The 22870-nt window shown below is 41.0% G+C and overlaps 1 protein-coding gene across 2 annotated transcripts in view; it reads left to right on the top strand.

Moving 5' to 3' along the window:
- rai14 (retinoic acid induced 14) overlaps positions 1-16851 on the top strand; it is a 29316-nt gene extending 12465 nt beyond the window's left edge. The window contains exons 4-18 of one of the 2 annotated variants that reach the window (XM_026999369.3): positions 1406-1494; positions 1644-1708; positions 3336-3393; positions 4641-4711; positions 8458-8564; positions 8817-9004; positions 10062-10090; positions 10536-10622; positions 11114-11203; positions 11331-11453; positions 11976-12077; positions 12336-13778; positions 13895-14047; positions 14354-14419; positions 14547-16851. In XM_026999369.3, the coding sequence (XP_026855170.3) occupies positions 1406-1494; positions 1644-1708; positions 3336-3393; positions 4641-4711; positions 8458-8564; positions 8817-9004; positions 10062-10090; positions 10536-10622; positions 11114-11203; positions 11331-11453; positions 11976-12077; positions 12336-13778; positions 13895-14047; positions 14354-14419; positions 14547-14624 (2749 nt within the window). In that variant the 3' untranslated portion in view covers positions 14625-16851. The remainder of the gene's footprint in view (positions 1-1405; positions 1495-1643; positions 1709-3335; positions 3394-4640; positions 4712-8457; positions 8565-8816; positions 9005-10061; positions 10091-10535; positions 10623-11113; positions 11204-11330; positions 11454-11975; positions 12078-12335; positions 13779-13894; positions 14048-14353; positions 14420-14546) is intronic. The other variant, XM_026999370.3, reaches the window with a different exon arrangement.
- Positions 16852-22870: the final 6019 nt, after the last annotated feature.

Here is a 22870-nt window from a genome sequence, read left to right on the forward strand (position 1 = left end):
TTCTGATATCGAGACTTCACAGGCAAGTTAGTAGAGAATTGTATTCATGCCAAGTCTGCTATGCAAATAACATTTAACTGAAAAGAATTTCCCCCCCAGATTTTCATGGGCAAATATGCATTTGTAGACATTAAAAGTCAGCTTAGAAGTGTTAAATGTTATCCCTGTAGTAAATAAGGATTTGTAGGAAAATAGCCAAACAGATATGAAGGTAATATGATGCATCACCAGCAGTCTCTGATGTATATAAATTAAGATGGACTTTGATCGAACAAATCATGATTGGTTCAGTTGTCTAAAAAACATAGATTTGCTCTACAAATGTGTTACACTTTAGAATAATTTTGCCAGATAATATATTGGTTCTCCAGGAGTGACCTTGATTAATGCAATATATTTCACATAACACATTGTAACCTAGAGAACTTTTTACAGAATGAATTTCCAGTTGCGTTCTATAGGATAAGATGACGTGACGGTTGTCCCCTAAGATAAGGTGCAGTGGAGTGATCCAGTTGTTTCCTCTAACATAAGGGGCAATGGTGATGATATGGTTCCTATTGGACTACTTTCCTGGAACGTGTTTATCCTTAAAATAACACACAGATCATGTACTGGGCTCTCAGGCGCTAATCTGATGCAATGCTTTGTTACATTTATTAACTTCAGATTATGCTAACTTTGGTTCAGATTCATCTTTTATCATTGAACTTCTGTGAGCATCTGTTCTTCACGGAAGCAGTTGATAATGAGATGGTAGATATCGACTTGACAGGTCTGAATAAATGCCTTTCATTATTGTGTCTCAAGAGCACTGTGGAACTGAACTGAATTGAAATGAGCTGATGGATTTTTGAATGGCTGGTTTCCCATGGGTCAGTGATTCCAGGAATCTTTGGGAATTGAAAAAGTATGCACTTCATACATGAGTGACTGACAATGATGCATGATGGATTAATGATTAAAACTACTTGCCCACGTCCTCTAGTAAAGCCTGTTTGAACTTATTCTCTGTTACTGTCCATTTCTTCAGTGGGTATTGTGCTTTTATTTATGCCACATAAGATAAAGTGAGAAACTGATCTCGCTTATGCTTTGGTTTGGCCTTTGTGTTTACAGACCAGTGAACACAGTTGTGTATATGCCCTTCAGAGATTGCTCATGTAGCCCGGGAATGTTGGTGGCACATTACAGCCATACCAGATACACTTCAGCATCATTATTGTGTTGGGGACTTTCACAGTTCAGCAAGCGTCCTAGTGCACCATGTACTCATATTAGAATTATCATGTACTCATTCTCAAAGTGTGTGTGTGTGTGTGTGTGTGTGTGTGTGTGTGTGTGTGTGTGTGTGTGTGTGTGTGTGTGTGTGTGTGTCTGTGTGTCTGTGTGTCCTCTCCCTCAGTCTGCATGTGGCAGCCACCCGTGGGCAGGCAGAGTGCCTTGCTGTCATTCTGGCTCATGGAGCTGATGTGTCCGTAGTGGATGCTTCAGGTTAGGATGACTGGGGCCTCTTTTTTCCTGCTCATCGGAGAATGACAGTTTCATGGTTTTCTCATGCACACTCCACTCTTGAGGTCATTTCTATTGTGCTGAATGGAGTTCTTAGGGGAGGAACTCACCTTTTATCCTGTTTGCTCCAGGTTCCACTGCTTTACACCTTGCTGCCAAAAACAACCAACTAGAATGTGCCAAAAAACTCATACAGGTAATGCAATATTATGCATTTCTCTTTCTAATCTTGAATCTAACAAAGTGTGATTTACAATTAGTCGGGAAAAACTCCATTAACAGGCCATTTAATGTTACCTTTAGAGTTGATGTGAAGCATCTATTTATGCCTGAAAGCAGTCCAATTTCTAGTTTCCCCTTTTTATTTAGACATTGATCAGAGAATCCTTTATTCTTTTGTTTTTTTTAACCACCAAAACAACTACTCAACATGCATCTTGTTGCTATTTGAATGATAAAAAACAAATAATCAAGGCCATGTGATTTTGTTGAGGTTTGTTTGTATGGCCTCAGGGTACCCAGCAAAGTCTGTGCTATGTTTGAATGCAGCCTAAAGTAATGTGAAGATCTTAACAGTCTGCCAAGGAGCTGCTGACGATTTCACCCACTACACGCAAGAATTTATTCACATTTGGCGGATAGCAGGTGTTCATTTAAAAAATCCTGGTACCCAGCCATGACACTCATGTACTTTGATTGTTTGAAAACTAATGCTGATTTTGAAGTCTATATTCTGTGAAGATTTTATAATTGCAAAATAATAGCTGCATTGTCTCCAAATGGAGTTTGGAATGACAACATAAATCAGCCCTATGCATACCTGATAATGAGCCTGTGCACAGAGCAACTGTTTGCTTATCATGTGTACCATTACCATGGTCACTGTTATGACATGAAAATGATGACAGACATATTTTTCCTTTACTCTCAGTTGTACATCCTCAGTGCATTTGCATTGATGGCATTTAGCAGATTCTTTTATCCAGGGGACTTACAAAATTGCCTTAAGTTGTACTCTGGTACAGTTCTCTGATCTTTGCTGTGCACGTTTATGAAACACTGGGCCATCTGGTACATGCTTAACTGGCTGTGTGATGTTTGGTGTGCATCACGTGAGCGTTTGAGCTGCCCACACATGCTGTTAGCATGCCAGGCCCCTCCCGCGGCTCTGTGGCTGTCCACCTCCCACGCTGCTCCAGACAGCCGAGGCTGTCCTCCTGCAGCCTGTGCCAGAGCTGCTCTCTGCCCTGCCCTGCTCACGCCATTACAGCAACACGAGGCTTTCCATTCATTCCTAGAATTCCTAATGGATTCCAGTTCACATCCAATGTGACCACTTTGGGAAATGCCTGTGCAGGTGTTTACACTGGACAGGTTAATTGTTTGCAGGTCTGATTCTTTGGCAATCACATATCCCCTTTTAACCTCTCTAGAGCTGCAGGTGCAAAGATGATCAGTCCATGCTTCAAAAGTACAGTGTTCATCTTACAGTTTATCTGAAATGTTCTGCAAAATCTTTTCATGCAAAAAGCCAAATCCAGCCAAACCAGCCTCTGTGTTGCACATAAGTCCATTATTTAGTAATGCTGAATGTCACTGATCACAGTTCATGGTACATCAATACTGCATAGACTAGAAACAAAGCTAAATGGGGAAGCCATGGCCACTAACTGGATTCTGCAGTCAGATCTGATGCATCATATATCCCCTCCTCTCACACTCAGCATTTAAGAGACTTGTGCTTTCTCAGCATTGAGCGCTAGTCTGACATGCTGGTTGGTGATGTAATGGTTGATGATGTAACTCTGTGTTTGGTCCTACAGGCCAAATGTATGGTTGATGCTCAAGACAGCTCTGGAAGGACCGCTCTTCACCTCGCAGGTAAGAGGTGTTCAAGACCAGGGATCCTCTAGATTTTACTGCACTATTCAGTCTGATTTTTTTCTTCAGAATATGTGTGTGTGTGAGAGTGTGTGTGTGAGAGTGTGTGTGTGTGTGTCTGTGTGTGTGTGTCTGTGTGTGTGTGTCTGTGTGTGTGTGTCTGTGTGTGTGTGTCTGTGTGTGTCTGTGTGTGTGTGTGTGTGTGTGTGTGTGTGTGTGTGTGTGTGTGTGTGTGTGTGTGAGAGAGTGTGTGTGTGTGTGTGTGTGTGTGTGTGTGTGAGAGAGTGTGTGTGTGTGTGTGTGTGTGTGTGTGTGTGTGTGTGTGTGTGTGTGTGTGTGTGTGTGTGTGAGCGTGTGTGTGCGTGTGAGAGCGTGTGTGCGTGTGAGAGCGTGTGCGTGAGAGAGCATGTGTACGCGTGTGAGAGTGTGCGCGTGAGAGTGCGTGTATGCAAGTGTGCATGCGCGAGTGCGTGAGAGTGCGTGTATGCAAGTGTGCGTGCGCGAGTGCGTGTGAGTGCGCGAGAGTGTGCGCACGAGTGAGCGTGCGCGCGAGTGAATGTGTGCGTGAGAGTGAGTATGTGTGAGTGTGTGTGTGTGTGTGAGAGAGAGAGAGAGAGAGAGAGAGAGAGAGAGAGAGAGAGAGATTTTGCTGCATTTGTTATAAGCAGCCTCCTGCCCCAGGACTGAATGTACCTTATTAAAACTTGACTATACCAGACTGCTGGTCAAAGCTTTTGGAGGCAGTGAGAGGCATGCTATTCAACTTCAGAGAAATTGCTTCTCAGGAAGCCAGATTGCCCTTGAATCAGAAGAATGCAGTACTGTCAGTACCATTATCTGTTGACCATTGAGCTTTTTCCCAGCACTTTGTGCCATGGGGATTAAAGTACAGGACAGAGCTGGAGTGCTTACAGCCACCTGGAGGCTCACGTGCCCATGGCAGGTCAGTAGTCAGTCAGAGGGTTACTGCCAGGGTAAAGAGGCAGGCCATTTATAGGGAACAGGCCGATCGCCTGCCTGATGGTAATTGCTGGCTCCTTTGTGTGTGTAGCATATGGTGGAGTAATTTTGGTTAGGGTGGTGTGCTAATTGTAAGGGAGGAAATGGTATAAATAGGGAGTCGAGTTGTGTCTCTCCATGGCACACTGTGGACACATTGATTACTGCATAAAGATGTTCAGCCTTTTCAACCAATCTACCTTTCCAGCAGGAAGACTGAGGCTTGGTCTTTTTATCTGTTCTCACAGCTGCGAGTGGAAACATTGGGATTGTTCAACTCCTGTGTGAGCACAAGTGTTCATTGAATCTCAAAGATGCGGTACGTAGACGTTTAACTGTTTCAGAACCAACCCAACCCCTCCATGGAATTCACAGCAGTGTGTATACTCCTACCCCTTTGCCACACTTCATTGCACGCGTTACTGCTATCCAAATGTGTCTGCGGATTACCTCAACCACATGCAATAATAAACACCCAGCGGCACACCTACTGTTCTCTCCAGAGTTTGGCTCAGTGTTTTGGTTGTGGTGATTAGAGTCTTCCATATGCAGACTTGAGGTCTCCATGAGAATGAGGTTGCTATGTCTGGCTCTTTTTCCCCTGTCCCTCTGGTGGGCATTAGGCCTCTTTTTAAGATGGTTGTTTTCTGGGTTATTCCCAGTATACTGATTCTCTCTGTAATTATACATCTCCTCTTGTCTCATCTTGTCTCCTGTCTCCTCTCCTCGTCTCATCTCCCTTCTCCTCTCCTCGTATATCCAGCCCTATTTTACTCAACTGGACACTGTACCATGCATAAGTCAGCATCTGCACATTTGTCTGTAATGAGTATTATCATGACTTGGGTCACTTGGACATTTTGCTTTGAAATAATAAATTAATTTGACTTAAGGCAGTTGAAAGGCAGATTCAAAACATCTGACATTAAGCATTCCCTAGCATGACCACTGTAGTTGTGAATTAAATAACTGGTTGCTTCCATAATAATATTTATTTTAGTTCTTGGATTAACCTGATTGAAAGATGGGTTCCAGGCTCTGAGTTTCTGATGCAAAAAACATTTATACTGCCACAAATGACCATAATGGGGTCTTTTGAGCTACATGGGCGTTGTAAATGTGATTTGAGGAAGGTGAGTGTAGCTGAACTACTATAGCTGGGCACTATGCAGTTGCTTATTCCCCAAATAATCATATGTTTCATTCAAGATATTTAAAGCATCTCCGATATGGAAGCTTTTAATAATGCGGAAGGCCTCTCAACATTAACCACGTGTTACATAGTTCTGCATTCTGCAACATCTGCTGTGGAGTGCCAAAGCCTGCCTTAATGAACTGCTGTCATTCTCTCGGTTATGCATTCACGGAGGAGGCTCTGTTGTGCAGTTGTCTGAGCAAAATCGGAGAAAAAGACGGTTTATATGTGCTGCCCAGAAGCACAGCTCGCCGTAGTTGGACATCGTCAAAGACGAGCATCGCACATTTTGTTTTTGTTGCTTTTCTCCCTGTAGCAGGATTGAGCTGTTCTCAGTAGCTGCTCTCTCCTGGAAGGCAAAAATGGAGAAACACATTTTGCTTCAATGGCATGCTGGGATTCATACAAATTAAGGCTGTGATGCCAACTGACGAGGCACTGTGGGAGTTTCTCTGTAGGACCTGATGTTCAATTTAAAACAACAAAACCCCAAACAAGTCAGTGAAAATTACAGAGCTGTAGAGTAATGATTAGTGTCTCCCTCAGATTCTTTTCTTCTCCATCTCCATAACAGTCATTTTGTGTTTGGCATCCTCATCAGTGCCATGCTGGCCAATATTCTGGCATGGTCCACGTTCTGAACATGTAACTTGCATCTGGAACATATTCCCCTTCTAGTAACATGGAGGTGTGCCAATTTGCTAATCTTAAACTTGCCATGCGTCCATAAGATATGGATGAAATACCACAGAAATATTTTAACAAGGAATAAAATGTATTGGAAATATTAAACAAGTGTGGGGAATATAGAAACATAGACCAAGGAATAATGCTTATACGTTGGTGAACCAGCCACACAACAGAACAGCAGTACTAAATGTAAGGGATTTTGAGACCTGTTTTTGCCCAGAACAATTCATGGCCATTCAGCAGTGGGTCATGTAAGCAAGAGGAGCCCTCACCAGTACTGTGGCATGAGCCTTGTTTTGGTCAGTATTCCTCCTCACCGATAAGGTTGGGCATTGAGTGCCTATAGGGAATGGGGAGATGAAACCTACTCCACTGTACAGCTTGTAGCTGTGTAGTGCAAATTAAGGGCTGGTCTCTTGTTTCATGTTTTTCAGATAGCTTCTCTTAAGAGTAACTTGCAATGTAAACCTTTATAAAATATGGAACAGAAACTAAATGCTAATTTTATCTTAAGTGAGCCAACAAGAATAGAAATGACCTAATAGCTGCTGCTAGAGACTAAAAGTCTGAATGTGTTTTATATGGTGTTTAAATCACCATTGTACTGTACTCTGTAACGCTCTGAAAATAACCCAATCAATTCCCTACTTTGCCCCTTCCTCTGTGTTGGTTTAAACCATAGCCGTAACATTCTCTGGAAGTCTGAATGTGTTTTATATGGTGTTTAAATCACCATTGTACTGTACTCTGTAACGCTCTGAAAATAACCCAATCAATTCCCTACTTTGCCCCTTCCTCTGTGTTGGTTTAAACCATAGCCGTAACATTCTCTGGAAGTCTGAATGTGTTTTATATGGTGTTTAAATCACCATTGTACTGTACTCTGTAACGCTCTGAAAATAACCCAATCAATTCCCTACTTTGCCCCTTCCTCTGTGTTGGTTTAAACCATAGCCGTAACATTCTCTGGAAGTTCAGGCCAAGTGCTAGCATTACACATGGCTTAAATGTCAGATTGTTAAATTGGTCACCCCAGCTCTGGAGTTCTTTCCAATACAGATGCCAGGCCAAAGTTACTTTATATAGGACAGAACCTATTTTGTACTCTTTATATTTTACTGTTTGAGCTTCAGTCAGTTTATGTGAGCCTGCTCACATTCAGTGGATAAGGAGAGAATTTGAAAGGACTTTTGGGACAATAATGCATGCGCAGCTGCTCAAAAACATACATGAGTGCACAAACGGGTCTAAACTCATAGAACACAAAGACCATTTTGTACCAAAGTTTAGAACTAGCAGGATTTCATTGCCGTCACACTTTGGTGCTGAAATCTGCACCGTGTTGTAGGTGACATTGAGAGTCTAGATCAGCCCTTCCAGGACAGTGTTTGTACTGAAAGTAAATGACCTAGTGGACTGAAGTCAAAACGTATGTGATTTGGACAAAGACTGCTCATCCCTGGAAAACCAATCTGCCTTGAGTGCACCATATTGCCTGCTGTCAGTCTGGTACAGATTTATGTGCACTGAACCAGATTGTAACGTTTACTTCTTCAAGGTCAGTGATTCATCACCAGTGCAAATGTTCAAATGCATTCGTACCTCTCACTGTAGTTCCGTATGTTCAAATGCATTCTTACCTGTCAGTGTACTTGGTTGGGGTGAGATTTCATCTTCCTGAAGCTGAGCTTAAGCTTCCCTAAATGGGTTTATGATGAGGTGTTGCTTTCCTAGCCTGGGATAATTGCCACAGCCCCTTAGGAAGAGGTGCGGGATGGGGGGTGGGGTTTCAATCCCCATTGGACTCTGTCCCTGGATAGGAAAAACTACTGCTCTGAACTTTCCAAGAGGTATAAAAAGATAATTTAGCATGCTCCTTTAAGTTGGTGTTGTTTGTTTTGCACTTAAACCATGATGTTGCACTTTTGTTTTAATTGACTGTCTGAAGCTGTGACACATCCATTGCTGCCCATCACTTCTGCCTGGGTGTGTTCCTAAAGCACACCATCTTTGCCTTTTTATGGCATTAACAACATGTCTGTCTTGCACCACCAAAAATTACGTAACTGTGGGTCTGTAATATCTATGCATTTTTAGACCAGTTGAAACTGGCATTTGTGGCCCGTTTGCCTTCGGAACATAAAACATGTGGATGAGGAGTTAATCTTACTTTCCTTTAGGATGGACTCACACCCCTGATGATGTCAGCCAGACACGTCCATGCGGAGGTGTGTCGCAGTCTGCTAGACTGTGGGGCAGACGTCAATGCTTGTGATAAGAATGGCAGGTGGGACCCTTGTGTAGAATGATTAACAGAATGCTGTTCTTTTGACAACTGGCTCATCAGCTCAGCCTGTGACTAAGATACTTTGTGCTCTTCGTAGTGCTAAACGGAACACTGCCTTGCTGGTTCATGCTGCCTTGCTGGTTGATACCAAATAAGGATGTGCTGTTATTGTGCTAGGGTTTGTGCTTACCTAACACCACTGTGTGAGCATGGTGATGACTTGCCGGTGACTGATGCCTTGAAATCCAACAGGGCTGCTGTCATGCTAGCAAGCGAGAGTGGCTGTGGGCCTACAGTGGAGGTGCTGCTGCAGAGTGGAGCTGACCTGGACGTGGTTGACTCCTTGGGCCACGATGTTCTGCACTACGCCAAGATGTCCGGCAGCACGGATGTCCTAGCTGCCATCAACGCCTCCCTTCTCCTCCTACAGACTGACTCAGGTAATCCCTACTGTAGTTCCACTGAGAATTCTCACAAGCATCCATTACCTCTAGCACAGACAGGGACGTTGGCCCCACTCCCCACCTTTTTTCCTTTTCAACACAGCACCATTTGATATTCGTTATTTAGCACCTAACGTTAAACCCCAGCTATGTTCATAGTGAATTGTATAGACTGGTATGAGTTTCCCGAACTACATGCAACATGAGTCACTGAGGTTGAAACTCAGAATTGAGAACTGCATTTTTACAGCCACAGGAATGTTCTTTGGGCCACAGAAGGAGAGGGCTCTCGAGGTAAGGGCTTGATGGTGTAGGCCAGTGAAACAAAAACATCTGAAGAAGGCAATACAAAGAAGGGATTCCAGAGATTATTTTACAGTTTCTAATAAAGAGGAAAAAAAGCAGCCTGGCTAACGCTCAGTCCGAGCTGTCAGTTGTTAAGTTTATGCTTGTGCAAGGCATAAAGCAGCAATAATAATCATCTTTTCTCCTAAAATTTCAAAAGCAGTCTTTCTAACTTTTAGTGAACATTCAGTGGGTGAAATTTTGAATAATTATTGGAACTGCTTTTGAAGTAGGCACTTGGATTGTCTCCTAAAGAGAATAATGAAAACTTTTAAGTATGCTCTTTACACTCATCCTGTGGGCCTCTCTGTGGTAAAGTAAGATGCATGAGACATCCTTGACTTATTTGCTGTGTTCCTCTTTTCTTTTAAAATGTCACCAATGCAAGAGCGCTAGCGGATGGAATTTCATGAGCAACATCTCAGAGCCATGCTGTCATTATTTTTCCTCTTTTGGTCAAAGCAACTTGAGCAGCACACTCGCTGTTTGCGCAAACTATGTCAGCTCAATATTGCCATCTTGTGGTGGTCAGTCACTGCTTCCTCTGTGTAGATCCTGATGCTGTTTCTGGTTGCTTGATAATTGAATGTACTGGAAAGATTTATTCACCATAATTAGTACAGGAGTCAGCCAGAGACATGACATTTCATTTTTCTTTCATACTGCCACCCCATGTTTTTGTTTGTTTGTTTGTTTTTGTTTGTAAAAGCAGATAAGAATGCAACCAGAACACCCCAGGTAAGCTGCTTATTTTAATTTTTCTTTTATTTTCATTGTGTTTTTCTTCTCATATTTCCCTTTTCTATAATACATTATTTGTGTTCGTGAAGGAATGTTTCTTTATATACCTAAAGTTCACAATTTAGCACTATTAAGATCAACTTTGTAGTTGTTGTTGTAGTCACCCAGCTGAGCTTATTTTCCACCGTGTTGTGCCATAACTGGGGACAGTGTTGGAGTTGTAATTCTATACGAGCATTACTGTGTAATAAATATTTAATGCACTTTTAGCAATGTGCATGAGTATATGCTTCACACTCTAGCTAGAAAATGTTTTCCCTATCAAATTCTTCTGTTTTATATGTATATTTTTCTTACTAACCATTTTGAATCACCCCTATCTCTTTCTCTCTCTCTCTCTCTCTCTCTCTCTCTCTCTCCCTTTTCTTTTACCTGTACTCAGCATGATCATGTGGTTAAGCTAAATGAAGAGAGAAGCACAACCCCCAAAAAGAGAAAAGCACCTCCTCCTCCGATCAGCCCAGAGCAGGTAAAGGCCCTTCGTGTGCTCAGTCTGTTAAACTGTATGCGTCTGTGTCATCTCAGCTACAGGTGCATGTGGACGGCTTAGAATGCCATATTTGTGGTGTGTGTTTTGTTACAGCTATATTATATTTAAAACCACTATATTTAAAAGTCTGTGGCCTTTCTCCAGATTTTGTAGATCTGAGACTAAATTGGAAAACTGGACATATAAAGGCTTTCTGAAGTCTGCTGTAGTAAATGAAAGGCTTTTGCATTTACCAGATTTTTCAGTACCTGTTTAGCCAACCTGTAAAGTTATGAAAAAAATATTTGCTTAGAAGGATTGAGCCTCTGAAAGCAAAACAATATTTTCTTATCTTGAGTAGGATTTAATGTCACTGTTTTCATATTAAACTTGCTGAGGAACATGGATCTTAGTTTTTGGTCTTGCATTGCCGTTGTATATGTTTGTCTTTAAGTTTGACTATTTTCTATGTCCATTGCAACATTGTTCAGTTGGCTGGTATTGTCTCTCCGCCTTACTTGACCCCAGCCGAAACTCCTGTATCAAGTAAAAGTGATTCGTCCAAGAGGTTCAATTACAAGGTAAAGTACACTCCAGTGCAGGCAACAGAGCCAAAATGGATCCATGTTGTGGTGGACTGAGCAGCAGTACCCATGCCAACGTCTCCGCAGCAGCTTGCGGCTCTCTCACCCCGCCGTGTTTCTGCAGAAGGAGGATCTGAGGAGCATCACACTGAAGGAGGAGATCGAGAGGCTCCAGGAGGAGAAGAGCATACTGTTGGACACCATTCAAAATCTGAAGCAGCAAATTATAGAGCAGAGTGAGCCCAAGGTGAGTAAAGGCCAGCCCTTCAATGTTCCCTCACGTGGCACCGCTTTGATCCTCCACCATGCGCTCTACCTGGAGCCGTCTTTAACAACTGCGGTTACTGGCCTTGGCGTGAGGGGACCCAGCGGCATCCCTGTCCCGGCCATTTTGCTGGACCTAGTCTTGTGTTTAAAAGCCTCACCTTGTGTTTTACATTTCCACGTTTGTTATTTTCGTCCGCCTTGATTTTGTCGAGAGTCTCTGAAGCCTTTGAATTGACAGAGAAGACCTTGAAATGTCTTACCGCACTCTTCATTGCCATCCATGGTGTTCAAAAATCACATTCCTAGAGCTGGCTAGTTTAGTCAGAGTTTTACCGTTATACAAGTTTACTCTGTTTCTCTAATTACCGACTTTCTGAAGCGTGATCAGAGAATTGTCGTGCAGACATGTTGCAGGCTATAATAGGAATTCAGTGAGATATTCTGCCTCAGACCTAATAAAGGGGTCTTTTAAACCAGACACTCTTTTTCTGTGTTGAAACAGACAGCACACCGTGGGAATACAGATTCAACATTAGTGGCATCGCTGCAAGCAAAGGTGGCTTCCCTCTCTCTGGAAAACCAGCAGCTTGCCCAGATAATCAAGGTAATTGCTCTGTAGAGAAACCAAATAATGGCCTTACATAATGTTGATATCAGCAGAGGGAATGAACAGAGGTGCAATGCATGGTTCATTTGTCAGCCTCCGGACCAGTCTAGTGACTGCAAATGCAGGGGCTTTAGGTTTATGCAACTTTCAACTGTGCAGTGTTGATACTGTAAGGCAGCAATCGTTATACTTATACTCTAATTTGTTATAGCTATACTATATTTAATTATGCCTTTTTTCCATCTTGCTGAGCAGAAACGTCCTGCTCCTCAAGGTGAAGAAGACGGGCAACTTTCTCGCCCAAACAGCATTGACTCCAGTGCCTCTTACCACTCCACCCACGCAGACCTCGATCACTCCAGCGAAGGTCACAGCCAAGCAGCTGACGTGCAGGAGCTCAGCGAACTGTCAATCCTGGATGTGAGCAATACACCTCTCGGGCATGAGGAGAAGGACAGGGCGGTATTGAGGGCGGGCAGCGGAGATGAGGTCCTGCTGCTTAGGGACGCACTGCAGAGTCTGCAGGCTAAACTGCATGAGTCAAGGCTGGAGAACCGCTCACTGCAGGCCCAGCTGAAGCCCAGCTCCTGTGCGGATGAAGCTGGAACCAAAGGCGTGTCAGAAAGTGTGGCTGAACTTAAAGTTAAGCTTGCAGACATGCAGCGAAAATACCAGGAAGTGTTGGAAGAGGTGCAAAATCTCAGGGTGGAAGGGAGAGGACATGCAAGTGCTGCTTTGGTGAAGGATCTGGAAGCTCGACTGCAGGGCACTCACATGACCGAGGATGAGCGTCAGGAACTGAAGAAGTCTTACAATGTCCTGGTGGAGAACGTCAACCAGGAGAAGGCGCTGTTGATTGAGAAGTACAAGGAGGCTCAGGAGGAGATCAAGATTCTACAGGAAGCCATACGTGGCACAGTGCCCGTCGAGGCTGCTGCCAAAGACTTTGAGGAGATGAAGGCAGAGCTGGGTGAGGTTATTGAAGGGCTCCAGAGGCGGCTGCTGGAGCTCTCAAAGTCGTATAGCGAGGCCAAAAGTGAACTGAGCGCAGCCCGCAGCCAGCTCCAGGTTAAAGCTGCAGAAGCTAAGGAGAGGCCAGACGTGGCGGATCCCACCAAAGAACAGAACGAGCAAAAAATACAGGAGCTCGCTCTCAAGTTGAAGGACGTGCAGAGCACACTGAAGGACACCGAGGTCAAGTACCAGGCGGCACTGAGGGACATCGCTGAGCTCAAAGAGAAGGCTGAAGTGCAGGCTGAGGCTTCCTTAGGGAATGCCGTGAAGAACTTGGAAGTTGAGGTCGAGGACCTTAAGATGCAGCTCTGCCAGAAGACCTCACAACTGGATGCCCTGCAGGGCCAGCTGGCGGCAAAGAACGACACACCACCAAACAATTCCGTGTCCAGGCTGGAGCACGAGCAGGTGAGGGAGTCGCTGGAGCGAGAGGTGAAGCACCTGACCCACCTCCTTCAGGACGCACTGAGGAAACAGGATGAGATGGCCCTGGAGGTGACGGCCGCCTGGCAGGAGGTGAAGGACGGAAGAAATGAGAAGCAGGCTTTACAAAAGCTGGCTCTGTCGAGAGAGCAGGAGAGCAATGCATTGAACACCAAGTATAGGGAGGCCCAGGATGCCATTATGCAACTGAAGAAACAGGTGGAGAACCATGTCAACTCTGAACGGGAGAAGAACAAAAAGGTGAATTCTGTAATCTACTGACTTGGTCAAGATTTCAGGTGTCTTAGTTCACACCCCTCATCCCAGGGTCACTTCATTTGCTGCTCACTTGCAGTGTTTGTTTTTCTTCATTTAAGATTGATGATCTGTCAAAGGAGGTTGGCAAGTTGAAGGATGCCCTGAACAGCCTGTCCCAACTCTCATATACTACCAGTAGCCCTAAAAGGCAACAGAGTCAGCAGGTTGAATCTCTCCAGCAGCAAATCAAGCAGTTGCAATACCAACTGGCTGTAAGATACAAGGGTTTTTTTTGCTCAATTACTTGTATATTTTGAATATAAGGAGTCATCATTTTATGCATTTTCATAGCTAAGGTGATAGATGTTGAACAATGTAGCTGCTGATTAAAACTCTTGAGCATCACTGAAAATGAATCACCAGCAGGGCAATCATTAATTTATTTATTATGAAGCTCTTCTTATGTCATTTAGCAAAGAAATTAACTTGAAGCGTTGCCAATGGTACTGTATAACCAGCATAGCTATATGCTGGCATTGAATTATTTGTCATGTCTTTCATATTTCTTTTCATAATAGGAAAGTAAGAAACAGCACCATGAGATCGTCTCAGTGTACAGGATGCACCTCCTCTATGCCGTCCAGGTTAGCCCTCTCCAGTCATTTTATTGCTTATATATGTAGTGACCATGAAAGTAATCATTCTGCTTTTTTTTATCAGCAGTTAATGTATTTTTGATTTGCTGTTTGTTTTTTCCTGATTTAATGTTAGGGTCAAATGGATGAAGATGTGCAGAAGGCCTTGAAACAAATTCTGATGATGTGTAAAATGCCCAAAGAACCCAAGTGATTGATCAGATGCAGTCATATTACAGTCATATTACTGTCATGTACTGCTCTAGTTACTGTGGGATGAGACAACAGCTGCTTGACTGAGCTCATTGCTCAGTCGAGCAGCATCACATTGAGAATGGAAATGAAGCCAGATGAATGAATTGATAATACATATTAGCAAATACCAGCTCATAAAGTGAGAAAATTTACAATGAACCATTTTTTAAAATTACATTGTTCACGTTTTCATTGAACAATTTTAAAAGTCAAGTTACATTTATATATTGTAAAATGTGTAAGTACATGTATCATGTAATCTGAAATACTTTCATGTCTATAATGTAAATCAAAAACATTTGTTACAATGCATACTTTACTCATTTAGACTACAGGACATTTTGTGTCTCTGCACATTAGAAATACGATATGGCATTGCGTGCTTGATGAAGCAGAGCAATGAAATATAGTCGTGTAACTTTTTTTTTTTTTTTCTTTGTATGTTTGTAAAACTTTTTGCAGTGTGTGCATGCTGAGAAAAAAATTGTAGACATAAGATTTACCATAGCATACCTTTTGTTTTAAAGGCCTCTTGCTTCGGGAGATATTTACATGGAGCGTATGTCCTTGCTTCACACAGCAATGTCCCTCCTCTCTGTTTAATCACATCTGGTGTTCCCTGTCAAAGCTATAGGACATGAAGAACCGACATCTGTGTTTAAAATAGTACTTAAAACTTGATATTTGTCCTCTATTAAGCTTATTTTAAAACGTCTTTGTTGTTGCTGTGAACAAGTGGACAAATGTTTGTTGATGACTTATTGTGGCATTTTAGAAATCTGATGCAGGGGCTTCTTATCACAGACTTGTCACATTAGTTTTTGTTAAAGGAATGAAATGATGCAACTGGTTTTAGTTTTACCTCACCTGTTCAATATTTGTTGTGTTGTACAGTTTGGAGGGAGAGGGGGGAGGAGACATTGCTTGCTGTACCAGGCACATGGGACAGCAGTAGAGTTAGTTTACATAGACGCACTTGTTTAATTGGATATGTACCATATAGGATGCCATGTACAGCTTTACCTGTATACTTGCTTTTGCTTTGTACTGTAATTCTGAACATGGCCTAGCAACCCTCTGTAAGCATGCCAGTCACTTTTAGAATATGATAGTTTTATTCTGAATTAGGTTCAAGTTCGTACTGGTTTTGTATGTTTGGTCATCTTTTTCTATTTAGACGCTGTTATGCAAGCAAAATATGCCTTGTTAATTAAGAACAAGGCTAGAAACGGTGCTCTTCCAATATACAGCAGATTTGTTATTTTTAATTTATAACATCCGTTTCTCAGAAGGTGGTAATCTGGATATCAACCTTTCTGGCCCAGAGGAAGGTTTGATTGTTACCTCTATCCAGTGTCTGCTGTCCTCTCTGCTCTATCCCTCTGTCCTCTGCTTACAGGGATGGTTCCTAATTTACAGGGACATCAGCAGATTTCTAGCACAAAACATCTTTCTCTTTTCAAAGGGGAAAGTTTTGCCATGCACACAGAACATTTGATTTTAGTTTATAATATTATAATAAAATTTAGCTTATTTTTTAATATTTAGCTTATTTAGTCATCTCCAGCTTCTAGTTCACCGTTCATTCACCATTCAGGTTGCCTTTGTGTCCTGTAAGGTGTCCCTCTGCATGTATGTATGTAAGGAATGAGGATCAGCCTGCACATTTTGGCAGTTCCTTTTATATACTGCATGTTTTAATGTATAGTTATGTGCAAAAGGAGACAACATGGTTGGGTGTCAATATATATAGCCAGATACCCTATACAACCACATAGAACACACATCTGTGCCAAAATATGTGTTGGTTTTGTTAGACATTGTATGACATTTTTATGGGTCTGTGGACTTTGTTGAAGCTGACCTGTAAATGTGATAATCAGAAACCTTTTTTGACCATCTTTAATTAGAAGCTGTAATCATTTGGTGATTAGGTGTATTTCAAATTGGAAATGTGAGTTCAAGCTATGACCAGTAATGTTTGCTGACTCCTTCTGTTCTACTTATCACCCTGTGTCCTTTTGAGTGTCATGTTTGAACCCCTGTACAATATTTAAAAATATTTTTTCTCTCCTTTTTGACTTGCTTATTTTGTTTGTGTTGTTTTTTTAGGACTTTGCAAAAGAGAAAAATTTAGAGGTTTCATTGTCAAGGATTTTTCCAATTATTAAATGGTTATGAATTAATTCCTTTGTCTTCAGTAATTGATTCTGAGTTTTTTGCACAGTGTAATTGTAGTACTTTTACAGACACTTGGATTGTGGTGACAGGATGTGTACTAAAATGTTCATTATGTTCTTTTCTTTTTGCCCTCCCCCTGTGTGATTAGTTTTAAATGGTAATGCTTTGCCCAGACTGACTCGACTCAGCGGTACCTGTGTGAAGATGCAGAATACTCATACTCAGGCCTGCTATAGCAGTGGCCTTTCTAGGAAGTCCAATTACTGGCAATAGAACCCATCTGTTTATCCATCGCCCCAGGGTGACCATCAATAATGATTAATTGCATTGAAAAGAGGCCCTGGCGGCTGAGCCTCGATGTGCTTTTTATATCTCCTGATAGGCTTTGCCATTGGACATCTTTTAAAGTTTCATTATTTAAAAGTTTCAGGAAAAGTCATTATTTCGTTACGGGATGTTAGGAGATGAGAACACCAGAGTTTCATTTTTCTTCCTCATTTTTAAGGTAGTGTTATTTCACTAAAAGAAGTGCCATTCATCCCTTTAGGTTTGTTCTAAACCTAATAACACTGTCTTGTGTTCATTATGCACATGTAAGAATCCCCACATTGTTCAAATGTTGCGGTGGACTTAATGTGGTGTTGGCTAGATTCTTGATGAGGTCATCACCTCTATACTTCTGTAGCCAGCAACTGCTCCACTCAAAGGTAGGAAATGAAACCACTACCCTACCATGCCCCCAGGGGTCTAATTACAATTTATACTGAAGGGGAACACGCCCTCCTTGGCCCATTCAGATATGCTCAAAATGTCTCTCCCAATTTTATGAGGGAGGGCAGGGGGAACTACATAAAAATATTCCACTCACTAACTTGTATAAGTAATATTAGGTTCTGTCAGTTGATGATTATTATACCACATCACCAAGGTCTTTATAACGCCCCTGGCTTGCATGGAAAAGTATTGTTCACATCAATACGTCATTTGGCACTGGAACTGTAATTGTGGAAATTAAATTTTAATAAAAGTGTCAGTAACTGTATGAAGCAGAAGCATTTTTAGTGAAAACAGAACTAATTACTCAAATATATTTTGCTCCTCCACCATCCACTGTGTAGTTGAACTTGCTTATGATAAATAGCATTATTAATGTTTGTTTCATAATGTGCAGACAGTTGTTGTTTTTTGTTTTGTTTTGGGGTTTTTTATAGTCAGCTTTTATTTAAAGTGAGTCGTCATTACCAAGAGGAAGGGTGGCAGTAACATTCGCCAGTTTTTCAGGCAGCCTCATAAAAAAGAATAAGTTGAGAGCAATAGTAAATGAGTATCAGTCAGACGATAGACGTATACAGTAGTAGAAGAGATGAATTAGTGTTTCTTGATATAATTGCCAGTCTGATCAGGAATGTTCAGTAATCCATTCCTGAACATTATGGCATACCTGTGGTTTACTGATAATATATTTTATTCATGTTCGATTGGGTGGAGTAAGAAGATGATAACAGGGCAGGGATAGCAGGTGAGTTGAGAGGAAAAGAGAGGAAGAAAGAGATGAAAGGAGAGATATAGGGAGGAGATGGGAAAACGGCAGAGGAAAGAAGAGATGACTGGAGAACGCGGGAGAGGAAAAGACATGACTGAGAAGAAAATAGGACAGGAGGCGAGAGGGCTACAGAGGAGATCACAGCAGAGGCCTCTGCTGCCCACCCAAGAGTACTTGAAAGTAAATAACAACAGTCTGGACTTATCACAATATCTGGAATGGTCTTCATTTAACAATGCAAAGATTTCTGTTTATATGATAACAGTTATTATTGGCCTTAATCTCTTAATGTGTTGGTGAATTTTCAAATATTTTATAATGGCAGCAAATGGGTTTTAAGATTTTGACATTTCTATGTGGAATTTGTGTGTATAAAGTTCTATCAAGAAATTCTAATGAATTTTACAAACTAGACACATTGTAATTATTCTAATGCTTCCTATGTATTTAAATACAGAATTTTATCTTTAATTGCTTTCTATAAATAAATAAATACAGAATCTAAAATAGTAAATAATGGTTTTTTTTGTTGTTTATTTTTTACATTTATCTATTTCTACAGGTATTTATTTAATCGTTTCTTTATTTATAGATTTATTAGTTTTGTTTTTTTTTCCTCCACTATGCTAATGAAGCGGAGTAAACCAACACATTATTGGGTAATTGTAGGGAAAGCAGAGAGTTAGATTACGCTTGCCTTGGTTTTGAATCACGTTGGCACCTTAACCTTAGTTCACCCTACATCAGAATAGATGCGGCGAGCACCACTGTTCCGGGACTCCGCGGCAGACCGCGTGTTTAGGAACGTCCTCGCAGTGACAGTGGGAATGTGGATGAACTTTATGGTAGCCTATTCCCGTGAGAACGATAATAAAATATATAACAACTCAGTAACAGTCACTGCGTTTTCGCCACATGGTTTAATCTAAAACAGCTTCTGCTCGTCGGAGTTTTGTTATAGTTTTCCTTCAAAAAGTTAAAATACTGAAGAATAGTAAAAACTCTAGAACTTTGTCGACATTTATATGTTGCTGAATAAAAAACAGCATATGGTTAATGTCTTAGGTTGCATAATGTAACAAGAAAATTAAATTTTGTACTGTTTCTAGATGGAAGCTGATGGTTTGTGGCAATCGGCAAAAGTAGACCCAACACAGTTTTTGCTTGCTAAGAACAATACCTCTGCGGCTTTGCACGCAACACTAATCCTGTTATAAAGGTTATAGTGATTAAAATAGGAGTAGTGCTCTCGACGTGTAATATTATACAGAAAGAAGACATTTTAATAGTATCCATATTCTAGCTATCCTGCTACTTCTGTGATAGCAGAAGCTCTTTCTATGCAGTTACATTTGATAGCTGCCGAGTTAGACTGGGGTCACGAGTTAGACTGGGGTCGTTTTATTTCAGGATTAAATTTGGAGAAATTATGTGAGAAAAAGATGTGGACCCGTCATCGAGTTTGAAACGGATTCGCCGTGTTGGTTGGAATTGGACACGTCGACCTACTGTTTAGTCGCGTCTAGTCCGCCTACCGCCTTGCAGCTCAGCTCCTGCACACAATTAGACTGGAGGAAGAAATCCATAAATAATTACATCTAGAAATAAATAAAAGCATGAATAAAATGCTAATTTATTTATCTATTTCTGCTCATAAGTACACGTTTATTAATTCAGTTATGCATTTCTCTTTATTATTTTTGTCACACATTTATTTATTTATTTTTTTAAATCCACCACAAATGTATTTATTAATTTACGCTTTTATTGCCAAATATTAATTTATATATTTATTCATTTATTTTAGTTTTTATGTTGCTCATTTATCTATTAATTCATTCATTTACAGTTTATTTATTTATTTGTTATGTTTTGTCCTCCATACAGTATAAAGAACGTTGAGTATTTTTAATTTGATGTGAAGTTTTTTTTTTTCCTTTCCAATATAAGAAACTAAGTTCCACAAGTCACAGGTCAGTGTAGAGTAAAGATAGATTTAACTAATCATAATTTGATGTGAATGACCGTCCACACATTAAATATTTGCAAATGGCACCTCACACCCATGTGCTCTGTTAAGGAGCAGCATGGTTTGGCCACAGAGCTGAGGGCTTTTCATACATGTGTTTCTGGCTCTGCTAGTGTGCCCATTCCTGACCTGCCACCAGCACTTTACCCAAGCTATTCCCCAATAGCACCACATCGGGTTTATATGAAAATAAATGGAACCAGATGGAGCAATTGAATTTTAAAACAGATGGGATCATGTTAATAATGACATAGTACTTTAAGCTCCCAACCCCCCTTCTGCAGCTTTTCGTAACAGAACAGGTTTAAATAGCTAAGTACTATGAAATGGTGAGGGGGCTTTCTCAGAGCTGGTTAGGAAGGGTGTGCCACTTCTTTGGTGTTCATACATGAGCGGGGCTTTTGAACTTCATGCGATCCTGCACTTTAATAGCTGCTTTTACATTCACTCACACCTGATTTGTTGAAAATCAAAGAACAGAAGCCACAGTGACTCAAAACCTAGCAAAAGAGGGTCAGGCTGGTGGAAGGGGGGTGGGGGGGTGGAAGGGTGGCATGTTTGCAGCCAAGTGACAGAGAATTTATGGGAGCACTTAGGCATCTTGGAGAGTAAGTCTGAAAAAGAGAGAGAGCAAAAAAAAAAAAAACATCCAACACTTGTCTATGAGTGGCTTATTAAAAAGGTGAGAAGTGAGTGTACTGTCTGGAGGGGGGAATAATTGTACTCTTAAAAGCAACTTCAAAAGGACTGTCGTGTTGGTGGAAAACCGTTAGCAAGCCATGAAGGGAACCCAGGGAGGAAGTGGCTTGGGAGCGCTTACCCCTCTATTGGCATGTGCTGGCTTAAACCGTCTGGTCTTCACCAGGGGTAGAGGAGCTGCAGATGCCATATGCCTCAGTATCCTAGCATCCATTCATTTGTGGAGCCTCTTAACCACACTTCTATCCTTTTTATTAAGTACTTAGTATTTAGTATGTACTACCAAGACATCAGTGATCTGGAGCTAGGCTAATATTTTATTTGGGAACTGAAAATGCATTGTCGTGAGGTCAGCTTTGCATTGTCTTTGCTATCTTTGCTTACAGTTCTATCACTACACTGACGTTTTATTAGAAGTAATACTGGCGGTTATAATTTATCTATTTATCTTATATGTCTCTTCAGAGAGTACCCTAAAAGTATATGCTGGTATACTGAACTGAACATCGATTGGGGGAAAAGTTTCTGTTTTTCAGCAGGACAAAAGTTTAGTCTTTGTGACTGAATATGACTCTTCTGCACCACACTGGGCACCTAACCAAGCTTCCTTTGTAATCCTGGGCCTGTGTTCCAGTGAGGATTAATTGTTCTTTGCAGGTTTATTCTTGGTATAAGAGAAATGAGTTATTGTGTTTTATGGAAGATACAGAAAATACCAGATTCTCTGAGTAGAGGGGAATGAGGGTTAATGAGGGTTAAATTCAATACCTCATTGAATTTAAGAGTGTAAACCCTCCAAATCCGAACTGTAGGGAAGGAGCACAATGGACAACAAACACATTTTGGTATGAAAAATTATTTAATCCCCTTCCAAAGTACATGACCATATTTAAGAGAGCCTAGTGTATTGGCATTAAAAAAAGAAATATCTTTTGTAAAATGTAATATCATTCATATATTCCTTTAGCATTTTTTTGCACATGGTGCTAATGTAGCAATTATTTGAGAAGTCAAACTGTAGTCCTAGAATCTGTGGATCTATTTTGTTCTACGTAATGTTAATTCAAAATTGCAAACTGTCCTGTATTTCTGCAACTCCTGTATTCTCTAACATAATTGCATAATTCTCTAACATATTGACTAACATAATTGCTATAAAAATATGGCAAACATATGTTTCAGGTAATCTGACAAAAGAAGATGAATACAAAAATATAAAGTAAAAATATAATGTTCAGTAACATGTTTCTATAATGTACCATATCAATTGCTTCATATGTTACAGTGTATCCCTTGCAAAAAAAGCATGTAGATAATGTCTTCAATAAAATAGCACATAATACCTAATATTCATTTGGAACATTGAAGATACATGGCGAATCTTTATCTTTCACCAGTACACTACTCTCTTCTGTGAACGACTACCCTGTAAGAGGATTGAGGATTACCCACATTTTTGAACCATCATTCCTCAGTGAGAAAACTTTTTATTTGTCTAACCAAGTTGAAAAAGCCTGTCATTGTATTGTATGCTGCATTTCCCCACACAAAGTGAGCATCCAGAGTGCATGTGATCCCACTGAGGTTTTCTATGCTTGGTGTATAAATCCTTTCTGTGTTCCCCCAAATTAATGGAATGAGATGAAGAAATTCTTTGGACATGTACATATTCACTCAGCAGGTCCAGGGAAAATTCATTCCGACGCAAATTTTCAGTTAGCACTTTGTTTGCACAGCTGATGAAGGACCTCTG

This window comes from Electrophorus electricus, chromosome 8 (assembly GCF_041902795.1).
Source record: "Electrophorus electricus isolate QZ-2024a chromosome 8, ASM4190279v1, whole genome shotgun sequence".
Lineage (NCBI taxonomy): Eukaryota > Metazoa > Chordata > Actinopteri > Gymnotiformes > Gymnotidae > Electrophorus > Electrophorus electricus.